Source organism: Atta cephalotes (assembly GCF_000143395.1).
Source record: "Atta cephalotes unplaced genomic scaffold scaffold00016, whole genome shotgun sequence".
In the NCBI taxonomy this organism is placed as follows: Eukaryota; Metazoa; Arthropoda; class Insecta; order Hymenoptera; family Formicidae; genus Atta; species Atta cephalotes.
Window position 1 is genome coordinate 4,590,885 of NW_012130080.1, and position 21,049 is coordinate 4,611,933.

General features: G+C 30.4%; 1 protein-coding gene across 1 annotated transcript; it reads left to right on the forward strand.

The window, feature by feature from the left end:
- The first annotated feature begins 1,513 nt into the window (after positions 1–1,513).
- Positions 1,514–8,854, forward strand: LOC105618330 (ecotropic viral integration site 5 ortholog). The gene is made up of 9 exons (XM_012199872.1): positions 1,514–1,578; positions 2,051–2,305; positions 2,835–3,092; positions 3,557–3,821; positions 3,981–4,343; positions 4,505–5,182; positions 5,268–5,750; positions 5,826–5,924; positions 8,693–8,854. The coding sequence occupies exons 1-9, from the start codon at positions 1,514–1,516 to the stop codon at positions 8,852–8,854; spliced, it is 2,628 nt and encodes an 875-aa protein (XP_012055262.1).
- Positions 8,855–21,049: the final 12,195 nt, after the last annotated feature.

Consider the following 21,049-nt stretch of genomic DNA (forward strand, 5'->3'; position numbering starts at 1 on the left):
CACACACACATATATAACAAGGAAACATATGTAACATTTATTATATTGAATAATTATATATTCTAAATATATCACAAAAAAATTTTCATACAATTTTAATGTAATTATTTGAAAATGCTACTCTTAATAAGCAAAATACTTATTTAAATACTTAAATAATTAAATACTTAAATAAATACTTAAATAAATTAAATATTTAAATAAATTTTAGAATATAAGTGCAAAATACAATACAAATAATTCTAAAGACGCGTTAAATAAATGACAAAAACGAAAGATTATTTTTAATTAATTTAAAGTGATTAAATTTCTTGTTTCATCAAGAGACATGGTTCGTAAAATGGTATCCCGATATATTCCGTTCGTTTCGTTTTACTATATAGCTACATACATAGCTATATACATAGTAGTAATAGCTTGCTCGAAATCACCTGCTCTTTCGCCCGCTAATTCGTTCACACGCACTAATTGCTTCCTTCTTGATCTCCTTCATGTCGAGTTGCTTCGAGTTGCCTCATCGAGCAGGGCGTTCATATGAGGCGTTTCACGAGAGTGCCGTCATCTACAGAAAATATTCTTCGTTATAAAATATTAAAATTCCCACAAGAATAATCTTTCTGTCTGGATCTTTTTACCGCTTTTTACTTATTGAAAAATATTAATTCAACGTTTTACAAAGAAAACTAAGAAATGAAGTCTTTTTTACAATGTCCTTTTGTAATTAATAAATTGATGCTAAAGAATTTTTTTTGGTATTGATAAAAATAAATTCTGAAACATGGCTTAAAGAAATAATATAATTAATATATTAAAATGTATAACTTTTTTCTTATTTATTGTGGACGAACAAGTTCCTGAACTTAAAATCTAAGAAGCTTATTTAATAGGTTTTTTCAAACCCTCCAACCTTTGCCTGAAACATTTTTTTTTCTAGAATGCATTGTTCTCTTTAAATACATTTTGTATTTAAGTATATTATAATGATCAAATATGTTCCGGCTCAGGCAGAGTACAGAATCCATAGGATCTCAAAGTTTGACCTAGAATAACTACTTTTTTAAACGTCATCTTTCGACTGGTAATGTTAGTTTTTTAGATATAATTTTTGCAATGTAGCACGTTTTTTTGTCAGAGTTATATTGTTTATTTCATCTTATTTCTATTTCTTTTTGAGAATTTTCTTCTAATCATCACTTGTGTTTTATCTTTCGCTTATGATAGATGAAATATCTATTTGAACACTGTTAAAATTAATAGGATAATTGATAATGTTGTGTTAATTATAATCTTAATTTGTATACATTGATATAATAAATCTCTTATTGATTTGCAAAACACTCTGAATACGTAAAATCGATCGTTTAATGAATGATATTGCAGATAAGTATGTCGACAATTGTTGTGTTTAAAATCGCGTGATGACGTGAAGATAGAAACGGTAGAAACGAGAAAGCAAGAACGTTTGCAGCGAACACTAAAATCACGAAAGTGAGATAAAAAAAAATCTGTCTCGATGGTTCTTCGTGGCTTATTGGCTCCTGCGGCAGCTCGTTGGAGGAGAAATAAAGTCGCGAAAAGGTAAAATGAGCATCGCGACTAATAAATTATTCAATAAATATATTTTATTTCTCTTTTGTATTTATATCTATTATGTATACATGACTCTACAATATCAGAAGTTGAAATTAAATAATTATTTAATTTTAGTTTTTGATATTGTAGAGTCATATAATACATATATTATTTAAATGGAGCCTTTCTTAAATAATTCCATTAATTTTAAGGGGAGCATTCAGAAGCGTTAGCAACAATTAATTGATTTTATTATAATTTTATTATCCGTTAAATCAAATAGTTAAAATCAAATGTTTTCGTTTTAGTTAATAGATTTCGATCGAACATAAGCAACTGGCGTTTATGACACACAATTACATGTGAAGGCGCACGTCAATCAAGTGTATATCGCTTAAATAGATCACTGCAGTACGCCGCTGAAAGGATTGTATTGCGTTAATTGATATCTGCAGTAATTCAATCCGTTTTGTTTCAGAAGCCAAAACGCCGCCTGGGATAGCGTAAATGCGCCTGTCGGCCAATTGGGATTGTCACGTTATGGACCGCAGGTGATGAGCGTGCTGTGTTTATGCACCTCTAGTGTCCACCAATCTACCCGTAACGTCACGCAGGCCGGCAAAATACTCCCGAGTCCGCCGTCAGATACTCTTTGCGAGCAGCGAATAACGCCCTCGCAGGAAATACCTACTGACGAGCTGGCTCTATTAGCTAAGCTGGAGGAAGCCAATAGGTGAATAATCAAGACCTATCGCTTGATATAAATCGTACATTTTTCACAAGGATCGAACATTCTTGCATGGACTGATAACTCAAATCTTATCTAACAAATGCTACTTTCCATTTTGACTGACATCTTCCATTTTCCAAAAAATGTAGTAAATTGGATACTACTCCTTGCATGTACATATTTGGATAGATTGCCTGGATTTCCTTTTGTTTCAAATTTAGAGTAGAAATGCTAAATGTTAATTTTGCTACGCATTTTGGCTTGGAAATGATGCACAGTAGGATGCAGACTAAGGCTGCACTTTTAACTCAATATCGAAAAATATGGGAAAAGACGTAAGTTTTGTTTTTTTTTTATTTCCTTTATAATCTATATAATTAATTAAGATACATAACTTATACATTAAGTATTTATACAATAAGTATCTACTGATTTGTACAAATATATTGCTATGTAAATCCACGCATTATTCTCCACGGAACAATAAAATTGCACAAATAAAAATCATAATTTATGATTTTATTAATTTTAGGCTGATCGAATCAGATGCAAAGTCACTGAATTCTCTCCAGAGCAATCATAGCAGAAAGGGCTCCGATACATCTCAAGTGTCTGTGGCGTCGGGGGGCAGCGGAGGCGATGCTGCGCCCCGACGCCACAATCCAGCCGACGGTGAAGAGAATACGTGGACTCTCTGGGGTCATATAGTGGCTGACTGGGATTATAATTGGAAGAAACGGAAAGAATTCGTTAAAGAATTGGTTCGTCAAGGCATACCTCATCATTTTAGGTATATAACACATATATTATGTATATTCTTTTGAAAGATGGTATAAATATATTAAGGCTGTGTAAAAAAGCTTTTTAGAGTTTAGCTTTTACCCAGTAAAAAAGTAAGGAGTTCTTTATCTATTCATGAATTTAACTTAAGTAGAAATTGTTTAATTAGGCAAAATATTGCATATATGATATTCATAAAAATAATAGAGATTTTATTATTTACATTATTATTTTGTAAATTATAATTTGGATACGAAATTAATTTGGATGAAAACAAAAAATAATTATATTTAAAATTTTTTTGGGGGCTTTTTAACGCTGAGAATCTTGATGCGATACAGCTCGTTTTGCACTGTCTTGATAAATATTATCAATACCATAATCGTTTATCTATAAGTCAGAAATGTTATCTATAAGTCAGAAACATACATATATTCACTTTTTTTAAATTTGATAGATTGTATATTATTTTAGGGGCATTGTCTGGCAATTATTAAGCGGTGCCCATGACTCTCCAGTTAAGAAACAATTTGCCGAATACATTAAAGCAACATCAGCTTGCGAAAGGATAATTAGAAGAGATATCGCTAGGACGTATCCCGAGCATGACTTTTTCAAAGAAAAGGATGGTTTTGGGCAGGAGAGTTTATTTAACGTTATGAAAGCATATAGCCTACATGATCGTGAAGTAGGATACTGCCAAGGTTCAGGATTTATAGTAGGATTACTTTTAATGCAGGTAAAAAGTATTAACAATATTGTCACAAAAAATTATGAAATAGAAAAGTATATAAAAGAAATTATCTATAAATTCATATTTTTGTGAACATACATTTTTATTTTATTTTTTCGACAAAAGGGAAAATATATGTTTTATTTAAATATTCTTTCATTGTAGCAAATGCCAGAAGAAGAAGCTTTTGCTGTTCTCGTAGCACTAATGCAAGAGTATCGCTTGCGGGACATGTTCAAACCAAGTATGGCTGAATTAGGAGTGTGCATGTATCAACTGGAACATTTAGTTGCTGATGCACATCCTGAACTTCATGCTCATTTCACGGCCCAAGGTTTCCATACGTCGATGTATGCATCTTCTTGGTTTCTTACACTATTTACTACAGCGCTAAGCCTTCCCCTAGCATGTCGTATTTTTGACGTCTTTCTATCGGAGGGGATGGAGATTATTTTTAAGGTTGCATTGGCAATGCTGCAATTAGGCAAAGAAGATTTGCTCAGTTTGGATATGGAAGGCATGTTGAAGGTAATCTGAAAAATTGTTACTTATATAAGTAATTTCAAGAAATCATTATCGATAAAATTTAATTTTTAGCATGTTTTATATTCTTAAATAAGAATATAAAATTTTATATATATATATTCGTTCACTTTAACTGACGATTAAAACAACTTTTTCTTTTGCAGTTTTTCCAAAAGCAATTGCCTGGGAAGGCCGAAAAAGATCCTGATGGCCTCATGACGCTCGCGTATGGAATGAAAATCAATCCGAAAAGAATGAAAAAACTAGAAAAAGATTACACCATCTTAAAGATGAAGGAGCAAGAAGAAATGGTCGAGTTACGCAGGCTCAGAGCAGAAAACAGATTGCTTAGGCAAAGAACTGAACTTCTGGAAGCGGAGTCCGCTGAACTAGCTGATAGATTAGTTAGAGGTCAAGTGTCACGCGCCGAAGAGGAAGAGACTGCTTTTATAGCTCAAAGAGAATTGGCAGCGCTTCGTCATTCACATCTTGAGACCAGCCATCAACTCGAACAAGCTCATGAGGAATTGAGATCATTATCGATTCTTCTTGAGGAGAATGTAACGTCTAGACAGTCATCACTAGATGAAATAGTAGTGAAACAAGAAGCATTATCACAGAAGGAAGAGATGATTCAATGTTTGCAAGAGGAATTGGTTAGAGTTAGATTACATGAAGCAGAAAACGATGCACTGATTAGAGAACTCAGAGGAAGAATACAAGAATTAGAACAAGATAAGAAAACTTTACGCGAATCGACGCCAGACAATTCCGTAGCTCATTTGCAAGAAGAACTTATTGCAGTTAAGCTTAGAGAGGCAGAGGCTAATTTATCTTTAAAGGTAAAATCTGTCCTTATATAATCTTGCTATTTTTTATGAGTATTATATTAATATTAGTTAGATTTACATATAAAATATTACACAGGATCTGCGGCAGAGAGTTATGGAATTAAGTGCAGCTTGGCAAAGGCATCTACAAGAGCATCGATCTGCTCAATCAGCGCCTGCCGCTGATTCTACGCCAAAGAAATTGCTTTTTTGGGAAAATCGGGGTCATGAAGTACAGAAGTTTGAGGAAGATTTAATGACGACCAGAATTCGAGAGATGGAAGCATTGACTGAAGTAAAAGAGTTACGACTTAAAGTCATGGAGCTTGAAACTCAAGTGCAAGTAGCAACTAATCAGCTCCGTAGACAAGACGAGGGCGGAAAAGTACTTAAGGACGAATTAGAAGCTGCATTAGCACGAGAGAAGGATCTAATTGCCAAGCTTAGAGAACAACAACACAAATATTCCGATCTGGAATCGAAAATGAAGGACGAAGCTATGATGGCTAGGATACGTGATGCCGAACATGCGCAGCAAGTGGCGGAACTTACACAGAAAATATCTCTTCTTGAATTGAAGGTTACTTCATCTGTAATTCACTAATAAATGTTACCATTAAAAGACTTAAATATGTAACGTTTAATATTTTTATAGAATGAAGAGATGCATGCGGAAGGCGAACTTAGGAATAATTTAGATGACAGTGAGAAAGTAAGGGAGCTTCAAGATAAAGTTGCTGAATTAAAAGCCGAGGTATGTGAAATTAAAAAATTCATCTTGTCCATTGTATTAACAAAAGCAGTATCTTGGAATATTGCAGTAAGGGGTGAATTATGTCTTATGGTACAAAATATTATATAATATATTCTTGTAATATAATGTATATTAAGGGTAACTCGATAAATCCATTCTATGTAGGCATAATTATATAAGCAGATCATACATAAGATATTTTATCATTGTGCAACTACTTTTCATACAGCATACAATATCTGTGATATCTTATTATATACATATATCTTTTGAATATTTTTATTGTGTTTAATAAAATATTGTTTATAAATAATGAAAATACAATAATGATAAAATGCAATAATTTTTTTACATATAGATATTTCTCGTTATATTTTTAGACAAATATAGCAAATATTGTAATAGTGTAATAAGAATTTTTATTACAGCTAAATAATAAGCAAAAATAATTTGAAATAATAATTCGTAAAGATTTAAACTTTAATAACTTTATAAATAAATTAATTTTATAATTATATGTAATTGCAATTGCAGTTTTTAGCAATAGCTACAGCTCTGTTTAAATATTTTATGAAATCCTATTTAGGAATACAATGAAAAAAAATGTTCACTGTTTTTTCTTTTTAAAGCACTGCATTATTATATGTTCTTGTTTCTGATTCTACAAAATATATGTGATATTGCATTTTATAACATAATTTAATTATTATGATAAATACATTACAATAGTATTACTGATATTTTTTTATATATCATTAACCTCGATAAGCCAAATATTATACTATTTAAATGTGATATATATATATACATATATATATATATATATATATATATAAAATCTAAAATTGTATAAAAAATCACATTCCTAATAAGTGTATTATATGTAAACTGAACGTTTTGGTTTTTAATGTGCTACCACATACTGCACTCAAACTATAAATTGCGCCTACTGTATGCAAAAGACATTCCACTTTGCTAAGTCCATTAACATAAAGATATCGTAACTCATTATTGATGTTATACACATACAAAATGCACAGATCGCACCTCTTACTGCAATTTAACGCTAATCAACACGCTTCATAACGTCGTCGCTTCTGGTGGACTGCAGAGAGAAAAATATTTGCAATTACTGTAAACAGACTAAAGTCTGTTTTGTCAATAAGTATTTAAAATGTATTTCATTTCTTAACTTATTTATTTTGTTGCCATTGCTTTAATAAAAAAAGACATACAACTAACAAATTAACTAATGTTTTATTAACAATAAGATCTTATTAACAATATCTTATTAACAATAAGAAACTGGTACTTTGTTGTCCAATGAATATATAGGCGTGATTTTTTAAGCAGGATACGCACGATCTTATTGAGAAGAGATAATGTCAACAACAGTGATTGTTATTACGTAAAGATGTCAAGCGATAACTAATACTAACCAGAAGAGACTAATCGTTGCAAAACTAACCCTCTATTGCTGTGTTATCTCTGTCTCTCCTCAGTTCCCCACGCCAATCACCAGCCCGGAGACTGAGCCTTGGCGCTGGCTCGAGTAAGTCTTTACCCATGCGTAAGCATCATTTTCGTCTCCGTATATGTGCGTGGCATGATGTTTTTTTTATTATAGATGACTCTAACATTATAGTTATTATTGTAATTATTACCTACATTTTCTAAGATTCCGTTTGGAATTCTTGCTTGTTATATTTATGATCATAGTGCTCATTTACATAGTGAATAAACAGATTTAGATCTGCAATTCATAGTTTTATATATATATATATATATATATGTATGTGTGTGTGTGTGTATATATATATATATATATATAAGTAAAGTCATTATACATGTGCATTGTAAGTGTATATTAATATAATCAGTTTCATTTAAAAAACTAATTAAAAATTCGATTGAAGAAGAAAAATTGTTTTGTGAAAAGCAATAGATTGAAGACATTTTATTATTTACTTAATGTATCATTTTAGATTTCAATGTTATTATTAATCGGCATTGGATACGATTAGATGAATTAAATTAAAATTGAAATAAAATGTGGCTCACTTTCTGTATTATATGTGTGGTGATATGATATGGCGTGTTCTTCCCGTTTAATTGCATGGTTCTTTATGATTAAGTTCACTGTTTCGTTCTAATAAACATTCACGGCCGCTGCTTTTAGCTCGAAGAAGAAAAAAACGTAGAGATGTGAAAGAGACATGAAAGTATCTGCGAAAGTTTCATTAAAATTCGCTAAATTAATGTAATCAAGTTTTTTTTCTTCGATATATCATTCATTTGCATAATTTCATCAATCGATATGTTAACAAACTTGTATCTACATTAATATAATAAATTTTAGTAATAGAAAGATCTTTATATTTTAGGAAATCAAAAAACTTTTAAATTAATTTTTTTTATAACTCTTTTTAAAACTTCTTTCGGAAAAAAGAAGGAATATTTTTGTTATCTTAATTATCTAATTATTGAACTTAATTGTGAAAAATAAATAACATTATAATTAATTGTAATAGCATTATAATTGTATAAGAAATAACAATGTATTTTTAGAACCAAAATAATTGCAATAGCTGAAATATTTTGAAAATTTAGATTTATTAGATAGAATTAACTTTTCTTTCAATGATCTGATCTTACAATAAGAATTGAATAAATATTTTCTTTTGCGAAACAGGATATCGCAGACTCTTTCTTTTTTCTTCCGAAAGAGCACTTAGAAATGCATTATGCACCACATCTATCTGTCACAGGTCATGAGACTAGAGAGTTGGAAACAACGGTGGACAGGACTCGGCGGACAAACCGTGCGAAGTTTTAGCGTCGATACTGAAAGCGAATTGGACGAGCGGGATCTCAGAATTTGCTTGCAGGATCATATCAATACGACCACGCCAAACTCACCTGAGGTATAGAATTCTATGTATATCAAGACCATTAGGCAGCTAAACAATACTCCGTTATCGATGCGCGCGAACCTTTTGTTCATCGTCGGCTTTTGCTGTAGGAAATAACGCGCTTAGATTGTAACACATGAGTAGATCGTAATAATCCTGTTTACATGTATTACTATTAGGCCAAACAAAAATACGCGTAGCCGTTGATTAATTATACTAAAATGATAACGAAATAAAACAATGAAAAAGTAAATAACGATAGATGTTTTCAGTAATCGAAGTAATCTCGATCGTAATCAGGATCCGAAACTATCGTTTGTAAAAAATTTGATTACAATTTACATAATTCGACATGTTAAAATTTCTTTAGAGGAGTATAACAAAATAATTGTTTCATGCGTAGTGGCAAATATTGTTTAGTATACTAGCAATATTATTTTTATTATTGTAACATTTTATAGATTATATTACATAGAGTATTATAGAGCATTAGTCATAGTTAATAGCAGAATATTATACAACAAAATATAACTAACATACTTATTTATATTAACTAATAAATGGTCGTAATCATAATAATTTAAAAGAGATTTATAACCACTATATGATCAAAAAAATCAACAAAATATAAATGATGCAAATTTACATTTGATTGCTCCATTAAACTAATTCCATTTTATATTATTGCAAAAAATGATTTATATAAAATATTTCTTACATACGTAACTGTATATATTTTTTCCACTTTACGAATTTTAAAGTTTAAAAATTAATTTCTTCACGTGTTTACAGGAACTAATTTGCATCACAAAATTTTGAATCAGATTAAGTCATGTTATTACGTGCATTACTACATGTTGAAATATAAATTCTTCTAATAATTTTAATGATTTATCATGATTTTTGAAAAATGTTGCGCATTTCAATTTTCTTCTATAATCTCTTATCTCGGTATTCTAGAAAAGAACAATTATCGGAATTAATAAGATTAATTTTAATAATTAATCTCTATTTCTCTTTTATTATCTGTTTGCGATACAAATATAGATTTTTGTAGAAAATCTATATTTATATCATAATAAATACTGAATCTAACGATATGTGAATATTTCATAATATTGTGAATTTATGCTATCTTTTCTAGCTTTTCGAAAGCTTGATTACGATCTGTAGATTATACAAAGATTATCATAGAGTTTCTGTGACACTCGCAATCGTTTTTATACGCATGATATACTCTGTGTATTTTTTGTAATTCATACCAAATATAATCGCATTTAAGGAGTTATATATTTAATGCCGGAAAACGTGGGGGCAGTAATGTATCACCGTTTTTTATAAAAATATGTATTTATATATTATATACATATATGTGTATGCGTGTGTATGTATGTATGTATGTATGTATGTATGTATGTATGTATGTATGTATGTATGTATGTATGTATGTGTGCGTGCGTGCGCGCGCGCGCGCATGTGTGTGTGTGTGTGTGTGTGTGTGTGTGTGTGTGTGTATATGTGTGTGACGAGGAATCATGGCATGTGAATCAACGATATTCATACCACACACATATATTGCGTGCGTTACTCGGATTGAAATTTAACTATTTAAAAAAATACATTATATTCTCAAACACGAGAGTATACCAAATTCTTATTATTGTTGTCGTATATATGTATATTATTTGTAACATACTTGACGAATTTCTTAAAAAAAAAGGAGTAAGAATAATTTTTATGGGTAATATGCAATTTGCGCACACAGCACGAGGTGTATAGTTAATTAGATGATGATCAATTTTACTAGGAATTGTAAAATCATGATAAATCGTTTCGAAAGGAAAAGCGCAAAGGATGTCGCTCTCAATCTATTTAACGATTCTAGATTGTTGAAATTGAAACCAACATTGGACAAGATAATCGGAAGTATTTGTAAAAATTAACATCCGAGCGTACCTTGTTCTTTTATCGTGACTCGAATAATTACTTTCAGCAAAAGTATCCGCTACTTTCTTTTACAGCAAGTCACCTTAGCCTACTTGCATCGCGTCTTCTCTCGCTTGGCCTAAATCGTTACATCCCATTCCTTTGTTGCGTTAAATAACCGGCATTGTTTTAGCTATGTCACAGTACGCCGTTAAAACTGTTTATTAACATACGAACCACGAGTTACTTTTCTCTCGATAGGAACCCTCTTCGCTTTTTACATATGCATGTGTGCAAATTAGCATGAGCGTATCGTTAACGAAGTTATGACGGCGGCAAAAACTGTAATAGTATTATTTTTTGATTGTGTGCTTTACGCGCAATTTTTTGCATCGCGCAAATTTAAAACGAAAGAATGAGACGCCAAAATCGATATTACTTAAGAAATGAAGAATTGTAGGAAACGTGAATAATATTGACTGTTTACGACGTGTCAAGCAATGTATTTATTTGTAAGTAGCACGACGAAGAATAAATGTGCAAGATCGAAGAGAAAGTGACATTTGTATTATATTTCTGAATTTAGCACAGACGTATAGTATCTACAACAATACTTTTCCGATGCTGTTGTACGTCAAAGTTCCGCTGTTAAAAATTATTATGCTGTCATTACATTGCTACTAGAGAGTCGATTTAATCATTATGAATTCTTGGCGACGTAGAATAACGCGATGAATTACGACGTGCGAACCGCGTCCTAGTATCATAATATATCTATCTGTAGTTTCTGCGTTTCATTGAATCTGTGTATATAGACTGTCCTAGACCTGCCGAGCTGTCTTTCAGACTCTTGAACACCGAGAAACCGAACTATTAATTAAATCATCTGTTTCAATTATGGCCTCGATATTATTATATAATTATCTGGAGAGAGAAATTGTGCAAATTGAGGAACGCATTTAATAAGCGAATTAAGCTCTAAAAGTGATAATGAAATTATTGTTCAGTAAGCTCGAAATGAATCTAACGTTAATTTAGTCCTATTATTTTGAAGTTTTCGATGACTGTGATACAATCTCTTTTTAGAAATTACAACGCTGCGTCAAAGCAGGCAGTTTTAGTCAAATTTACGCAAAAAAAGGACGATCGTTATAGAATTTATAGAATTATTATTGCAATTTAATAAACGCTGCTCGCTAGGTCGAGAACACCGTGTACACGATACAAATTTATTCCATTTAATTGAATTATTGATCGTGCGCGATAAAAGCGAAGTAATAAATAAATCAACTATACAATTGCATCCAACGATATCAATAAATTAAATTACATGCATCATGTTATTTCTGATAGTAAATCATTATCATTAGCCGTCAAGCATTTCCAAGAGCAAATCCCTCGAAATTTCCTTGAAAGAAGTTTAAGTTTTTTATTAAATTCGAAAACGTTTCTAGAATTTAATGAAAGTTAAATTTATTTTTTTCAATTTTTACTTTTTTGTTTTATTTTTTAATTCATTTATTTTAACAATATATATCTTGACATACATTGAAAAAATATATTAAATTTCAATAAATAATTTGAATAGTTCCAACTAAATATTTACTAAATTATAAAAACATATTTACTTCATAGGACTATCAATTTGATTCAATCATCATTTTTTATTGAGTGAACATTTATTTACTATAAATAAATGTTTAGTTAATATTACTTAAATAAATATTTATTAAATTTAGTATATTTTTTTCTCAGTGCACGTATTCATGATCCATCGAAACGAGATTTCAATCATACACCATCAATCAACATCGTTATTTTATCGCTTATGAAGCGCACGAGCGATAGCGTCTGCCGTTTTGTAGTGCGTCGCCAGCATTAATAATTTAACACACGGTTCTTTTTTTTTTCCGCGGAAACCAGCGCGTTCGATCGCGACGTGCGCCATCGCGTCGTAGCAGGTCGAGATGTGGCGTGCGTTCGTTCCTATTCGCGACAACGGAAGGTCATCGAGGAGACGGTTTGGCGGTCTCCCGAGCCGTGGCGAATGGCGGTCGATTAATCTACCCGCGAATCGATTTGCCATCGGCGGCATTCCGCAGTTTCTTTCAGCGCGATGCAACCGTCGAGAGAAGAAAAGAAAAGAAAAGAGAAAGGAAGAACAACATTTTTAACAGTAAAACTAGCAAAACATCAAATGACTTTATAATATACCGTTGGAAAATTTCTGTAAATTTAATAAGTACATTTTACATATTACAAAAGGTTCTCTCTAAATAGTCTAAATTTATGTATTAATTTGACACAAAATGAATATGTTACACAAATATTATGGAAAAGAATAAAAAAGGTATTATAATACTGACTCAATTTGTAAACAAACTGCAACTAGATTGGTAAAAAACATGTTTTGAATCTGTTTTAAACAGGCTGTTTAAAACAAGCTTAATTGATGTTTTTAATATGTTTTAAACATATTTTTTTGCAGTGCTGTTTAAAACATATTTGAAGCATTAAAAACATATTTAAGAAGAAACACAATATATTTTAGTCTTAAAAAAAAAACATTAGTCTTTACCTGACAAACTGTGGAATTATATTTTTTTCAATAAAATTAATATTTATATGTTAAATTATTAATATATAGTTTATTTATTCATCTTAGAATTTGCATATTAAAACATATTTTTATTACTTGTTCATTTATTCATAAATTGTTTTTGATATTAAGAAATTATTTTGATATTAAGAAATGTTGAACACAAACTATTTAAATGATATAATCACATTATATTAAACTAACATTCGAATGTGTTAAAAATTCAATACAAAATTTTAATAAAGACTTGAATGGACTATTTTCAACACGAAATATGAAACGTTTTTGCTGTGCAATTAAAAAAAATTGTTTATGCATTTATAATTGTTTATAATACATTTTTTACTATTTTTGCTATATGTAAACAATTGAATCCAGTGGTGTGCGTTATCGTGTCCGTTTGCGAATTTTTCACAGTCCGCTAGTTGATAAAATTCGAAAATATAAAATCATATTTTTTTTATTTTACGCAATCGAAATAAATATGCGGTTCACAGATTTTATCTATTTCTGAAAATGACTTTTAAAAAAGATTGTGCATCACTAATTAAATCGATCAATTTACTTTCTTTTTTAATCGCTTTTTTTAATGATATGAGAGCAATTTGAATTTGAAAACTTTGCTAGTCCATAAATGACGATAATATTTGAAATAATGATTGACGCATGTGGCGACATTTATTTTATACATAAAAACTTTTAAGTTTGAACTTGTTCAGTAAAGTAGTTTGCTATAAAAGTTAATTTAAACGAATTGTGATGAAGTGGATGACATTGAACAGTGTACCGCGATTAAGTATTTAAAAAAGGCTGAATAGAAATTTTTAAGGAGATGAAAACTTGTGGATGGTAGTGCGTCATTGTATACAACAATAAAAAACTGATAGCTACAGTAAAATAATTTGAGGAATTTTAAAAAACGGATTTCCATAATGGCATAAAACGCTGAAACATCACTGGATGAAGTGCAGTGAAGTTGAGAGAGACTATATCAAATAAAAAAATAAACTGAAGAGAACTTTATAAAAGTGAAATCCGCTTATTAATTGCTTTAAATACCAAAATAGCACAATTCATTGGCGAAACATTGGTTAAATTAAAAAAAAAACATTCGCATTGGGAATATGTTAGTATAGTATTTCACTAATTTGTTGGACTGTTATTAAGGTATTTTTAATAATTAATACCTTTCATTTGTTCATTTATTTTTCTATTCAACCTTTTACTGAAAAATGCAAGTAATTTAAAATATAAAGTTGTATGCTTTTATTATCAAGCCGCAAAGTTTTCAAATTGCTCTGGTAGGATAATTTATTTTAATCTTATCAGGTAAATATTTCGAAAATGTGAAATTTTATCAAAAAACATTCCAAATAAAAGTATGATATAAAGGGAAACGTTATCATTAAGATTAGAATAAATCATCTTGTACATAATGGCGGATTCACAGAGGGACTATGGAGGTTTGAAGTCTCCTTAATTCTTAAAAATATTCATAAGAAAAAATTATATATATTTTTAATATTAATAATTTTCTGAAATGTTTAATCACTATTTTGATATCTCCAAAAATATTTTTTAATTCAAGAAACTCCTAAATATAAAAAATAGATTCTATTATATTATTCTTCTTTTGTGTTAATATAATTTTAAATAAAACATTTCATGAATTATACATTTAACCAATAATTTAAATAATAATTTTATATTATATATTTTATATTCCATCTTATCATATTTGATCTTTAAAAAAATTTTACTTGCGCCTTCTCCCCGCTCTTGAGAAATTTCTGAATCCGCTAATGATAAGGTAATCATTGATAGTTTCAGTGTTTAATTGGATGTTTTTTCACGTTGCATGAATGACGCTGCGTGCATTTGTGACTGGGCTCCAATAAACGAAATAATCCATATCGATGTGCCATTGCGTGATAACGTGCGAAAGCCGCGTCCGATCGGACGCGCATATCGAACCCGGCTGCGAACGATATTCTCAATATATAGCGTACGTAGGTATGATCCACCGACAACGACATAATGCTCCTCGTAATCGGGATAGAAGTAGTGCGTGCGAATGATACATATTTTCCGAATGAGTCATCGCCCAAGCCCCATTCGCGCGCGTCCGATGGATCTCCATCTCGCCGCGGCGCGTGAAGGGTCGATTAATTGGATCGAACGAGAAAAACGATATTCTATTTTAATCCAGGAGAATCAACGGAGGCATTCCTGTCTCCATAAAAATGCCACATATTCTCACTTCCTCTTTCGCTTATCTACGATCTAATTATCACGATTATTTATTCGCTTCCGGATTTCCAATGTATATTTAATCACGTGCATGTCAATATCATCGTTTTTTTTCTTTTTTTCTTTTAGGAAAAAAAATCAAGCGCGTTAATTCATTCGTAATTTTTTTTACAGGAATTCGTAACAAGAACATTATATATTAATATATATTTCATCGACAAAAATTTTGAATACGTTTGACTAAAAATTTAAATTGTGGCTTTCATTAATTATTAATAAGAAAAAAATCTCTACATTTGACATTGAAGGAATAACGATGATTCATTCTCTTGAGTTAAATAACACTTTTATTTTTAAAAAGACGTTAAAATGAAAATAATAATCTATTTTCGTAGTTAGTTTCAAAATAAATAACGTCTATAATAACGCACTTGGTAAATATTAGGTGTGGGAAAAAGTTCGTGGCGTTTTTCCCGTTAGATGGCATTAAAAAAACTCCACGAACTTTTTCCCACACCTAATATTTAAATAGTAAACTAATTTTGAGTAAAATTTAATTAAATTGTATTTTTTAACATTAGAATCATGATAATTTGGGCCTCTCCATGTATGTAGGTCACTTGTAATCCGTATTATTCTTTTGTGATGTTTGGATAGGAGAACATAGTAACAGTTAAATAATTCACATTCTTATTAATACTAAATTATTGTATTTTCAAAATCTATGTATAACCACATAGTTAACCAAATTAGTTAACCAGATGAATCAAAATGGCACAACCGCGATTGTAGTATTAAATTGTTTAACTCCATTATTTCGATTAAATTAACGACATATTGAGTAAAACTGAGCGACCTATAGAAGTAATTAACAATAACTCAAATTGGATAATAATTTGACATTAGTGTTTAATAGTGTAAAAAGGTCACTCTCTAAATTTTTTAGAGTGAAAATTGAGCCAATCTTGAAAAAAGAAAACTTTTCATTCTTGAACAAGAGTAATATATGTTCACTCTTTTTTTGGAGTAAAATTTCACTCTTTTAAAGTGAGATTCACTTTCAAAGAAACGAAATCTCTTCTTTTTTTAAAACGAGACTAACATTCCTAAAAAGGAATTTTCTCTCTCCAAAAGAGTGAAATTTTGCTCCAACAGAATGAAATCTCATTTCTAAAAAATGAAAATCTATCTCTTCTTATTTAAGAATGAAAATATTTTCATTCTTTTTTTAAGAGCTCAATTTTCGATCTTTTGGAGTAAAATTTCACTCCAAAACATTTAGAGAGTAAATAATTTTAAGGGAATGTTATCGATTTATTATTGATATAATGTGTTAAACAAGTTTATCGCAATATATACGTGTTCTCTTTTGAAAAGCTTGATTTATGTTTTATTTTTTATATACATGCGCAATGGAAACGTTATTTATAAAAGTATTCGAGGAATTATTTCTCATCTCAATTTCCACTCTTCTATATTTTGTTGGTGTTTCCTTTTTCAATGTTTACTTTTCCTTCCTCTTCTCTCTTGTTCTCTCTTTTTCCTTCTTCTCTTTCCCTCTGAGGAATCGATTTATTTAGAGAATTATCTCTGGATGTCCTTTCATTTCTGGTTACGTAATCTACACGTGTGTATCGTCCAACACAACACACAGCCGGCAATAAATCCGTAAAGTGGCTTCGTTAAGCGCAATAAACTCATCTCGATCATCGCACATTTAACTACCGATACGAGTGGTTCAGACTCAATAACTCACGATTTATATGCTTGTTTTAAGGTCTGTCGCTTGTTCTAGGTCTCTCTTCATTATAACATTTACCATAAAATTTCGAAATAAATTTTAATATTAATATTTTATCGAAAGACGAATATAATAATACATTATTTCATGCACATTGAAATATGATTTTCGTAGTAATGATTAATTAAGATATAATTATACAAAATTAAAGTTTTATAATTATTATACTTTTCCGGCAAGTTTTATGTCTCTTAAAAATCTGAAAGACTGTAATATCTATTTTTTTTGCATAGAAAATAATTTTCTTTTATAAAAAGTATAGAAACGGTACACGAAGGCATGAATCTTTAATTGGAAAACGCAAAAATATTTTTGAAAAATTCTTTATTTCATACAAAACGATCAACGCCATAGAAAAATAAATTAATATTAAATATTCATCTTTTGATGTCAACAGGTAATTGTTACGTTTATTAAAGAAATTATATTGTAACGAGGGGGATTACGTCCAAATCGTAATTGTTATAGGCTTACGAGAGCCAAGTATTTTCAATAACGCCGGGTTGAAATAGGTTAAACGGTTATTCAACATGTAAAAGAGACAGGCTCACATAGGGTGGAGAGTTCGTAAAAAACTCCTGGACGGTGAATAATGCACAAACGCATCGTAAGATTTTCCAGATGGGTGCATTTTCTGATAACACGTTTCACTCAGATCGATATCGTTTCTTCTCGCGCCACCGGCACTACCGATGGAGACAGAGGGAGGAGAAAAATGTAGGATGCACCCTTAAAGCCCCATTTTAGATGGATCGATTTTAAGTGTTGTCGCGTGAGAAAAAAAGAGAGAATGAGAGAAAGACAAAGAGAGAAGGGGAGGGGGGAATTCATATATAACTCGCGATTCGTTTTAATTTTTTGCCATATGGCAATAGCGACCATAGAATTTTTCTTCGTTTCTCTTTCAGTAGAATATTAATCTTTTTTGCGCTGATGTATTCTTTTGTAACTATCTATGTACGCTATAAATTTAATATTGCATATTACTAGCAGGTCATGTAATTCCGTATTTTCAAACGTATAAAAGAGAACGACATAAAGCCTACGTCGTATGCGAACTTATAATATTAATAGAGTATAAAACTTTTTGTAGAAACGCTCTGTAAAAAGTCGGGATTACTTCGCGATGACGTTAGTGACTTCGTAATGCAACATTTCTTTGTCTTATTTGATTACTTGGTTAGGATATTGTCTCTGCTTTCCAAGCATCGATAAGATATCTATAATATATAATATAATAGATTATATTATGCCAACAGATCGCTACGATATTATGTATTGGGTTGTCCGGAAAGTTCGTGCCGATTTTGAAGGAAAATTGAAACGCAGAAGATTTAAATTTTAGTATACATTTATTAAATTTAAATCTTTTACGGCACTTTCCGGACAACCCAATAATTGGAAAAAGAAATCACATCTGAAGTCACCGAGGAACAAATTTTGGAAAATGTTTCTGACGAAATTAATCGACATCTCTCTGCTCTTTAAAATTTTTAGAGTGAATTATATTCTAAAAAATGAAATCTCACTCTTAGAAATTAAAAATCGAGCCATTCTTTTGCAAAACCGACTCAATTTTTCTTTTTTAGAGTAAGATTTTTTTTCAAAGAATTTAAAGAATGTACTCTTAACAATTATTTTTTGACAATTATTTTTCACTATATATACACGATTCTGTATTTATCTATTGCATTATCGATTATTACCAGCCAAATCGGACCTATTGAGGGAGTCATTGCCAAAGAAAGAAGATTAGAGAAAGAAATTCTATCTGGAATGTTATCAGAAAAATAACTTATCATTTCATTCATAAAAAAAATATTCTTCGAGCGACAACAGTTTCTATAAACATTTGTTATTTCTACAGAAAAATCAATTAATTTTATTTTTTTCATATTTTTTACTTTATATCTGTTTTCCTGTTTGAAAATTAATATCGAAACCTCGCGATCGGGCGAAATTAACCGCGCTAATAGAAAATGCTTTTAAAAACAGCACTATCTCTTTAACAGTAGCCGTGCGAGTTTTATCTGAAATTTTCGTTATTCGAGAAAATCCATTTCCCCCTAGCTTCCCTTCCCCCTATCATAATATTCTGCATCTGGCCGCAACAATAATGGCTCGATTGTGCGCGGCTCTATATAACGTTGCCCAGAGGCAACTGGTTAGGGCTGCCGCACACTAAATACATTCATAACCGTATGCGTAAAGTATAAACTTAAGCCGATGAGCCAATCAGCATACTGCTTTAGATTACGTAATCTAACAGAAATGGAATAACAGTAAATTTATCCATAACTTCGCAATAAAGTGAATTTCAACTGGTTGAAACTCGCTTTATAGATAAGTTTATTGCTGTTTCTATTTTCGTTAGACTACGTAGATCTAAAGCAATATCCTGATTGGTTTAAATTAACATCTTAAAGTTACTGTTACAAAAATTTTGTACGGCAATCTTAAATTATCCTACATCACAATTATCCCAAATTGTCGTCCTTGTATCCCCACTGTTCACTCCCCCCACAAAATGCGACATAAAAAAATAATTCTGCATGAGTTTCCCGGTGAAAATAAAAAATCGGAGTGTAAGTCGAATGTAAGGGGAGAATAAAACCCATTCTATTCAGTTGTATAAGCGTAATTGTAAATGGTTGTAGTTGTAAGAATTGATCAATCACAGTCGAATATTCTTCTCATACTTGACTGTGACTTAGTTAATTCTTACTACTCCAATTACTTACAATTACACAAAGAAAAATAGTCTGATTAAAAAGGTCTAACCGGAATGATGAGGCAAAATAGAATTTTTGATTGTGATAACCAACGTGCCATTCTGAGATTGAGTCTTTTGTTGGTTTAACCAGAACATTTTTCTCAGTCTTTGCTTACAAAATTGTATAACAAAATGGGCTTTACAACATAAACGGAGCTTCTAGAAGAAACTAAAACAACAAAACGTACATCCTTTCACAATATTAGAAATCGATTCGAGATCTCTGATGAAGAGAGAATTAATCAATTGCATTGATCATGCATTGATCATGCATTGAAAAAAATTGTTCATTTGACTAAATTAATTTAGCTGTCTTTATTCTTATTTATTGAAGAATGTATTTGTTGAAATGAAATATATACATTAGACTTGAATACATACAGTCTCCAATAAAAGAAATAAAGACAACTAAATTAATTTAATTAAACGAACCATCTTTTTTTCACTGTAAAATCAAATTGTTCAAATATGCTTTTTTTCCCTATCCATACGAAACTTAATCCTTCATAATCTCTTGGGGCAAATGCACCCCAACGCATTTATAATCGGTAACCGTATATTCACGATTATTGTTCTTTGAAGTGAAAAAAGTTATTGAATATACTTTTTAAATATTGTAGAAAATAAAAATACAGCGGCTTTGAAAAAGTTAATTTTAACAATTAAAAAATTGTAAAAGTAAAAATTTCAAAAATAAATTTTTTTACTCAAAATATTATAACTTTTTTCATTTTTAATTCTTTTTCATAAAAATTTATTTTCTACAGGGATAGCATTTTTAAAAAAAAGTGTGAAGTTCGTGTTCTAAAATTTATATGAGAAATAAATGTCAGGTTTGAAAAAAAAAGTGAATTTCTCGCATAA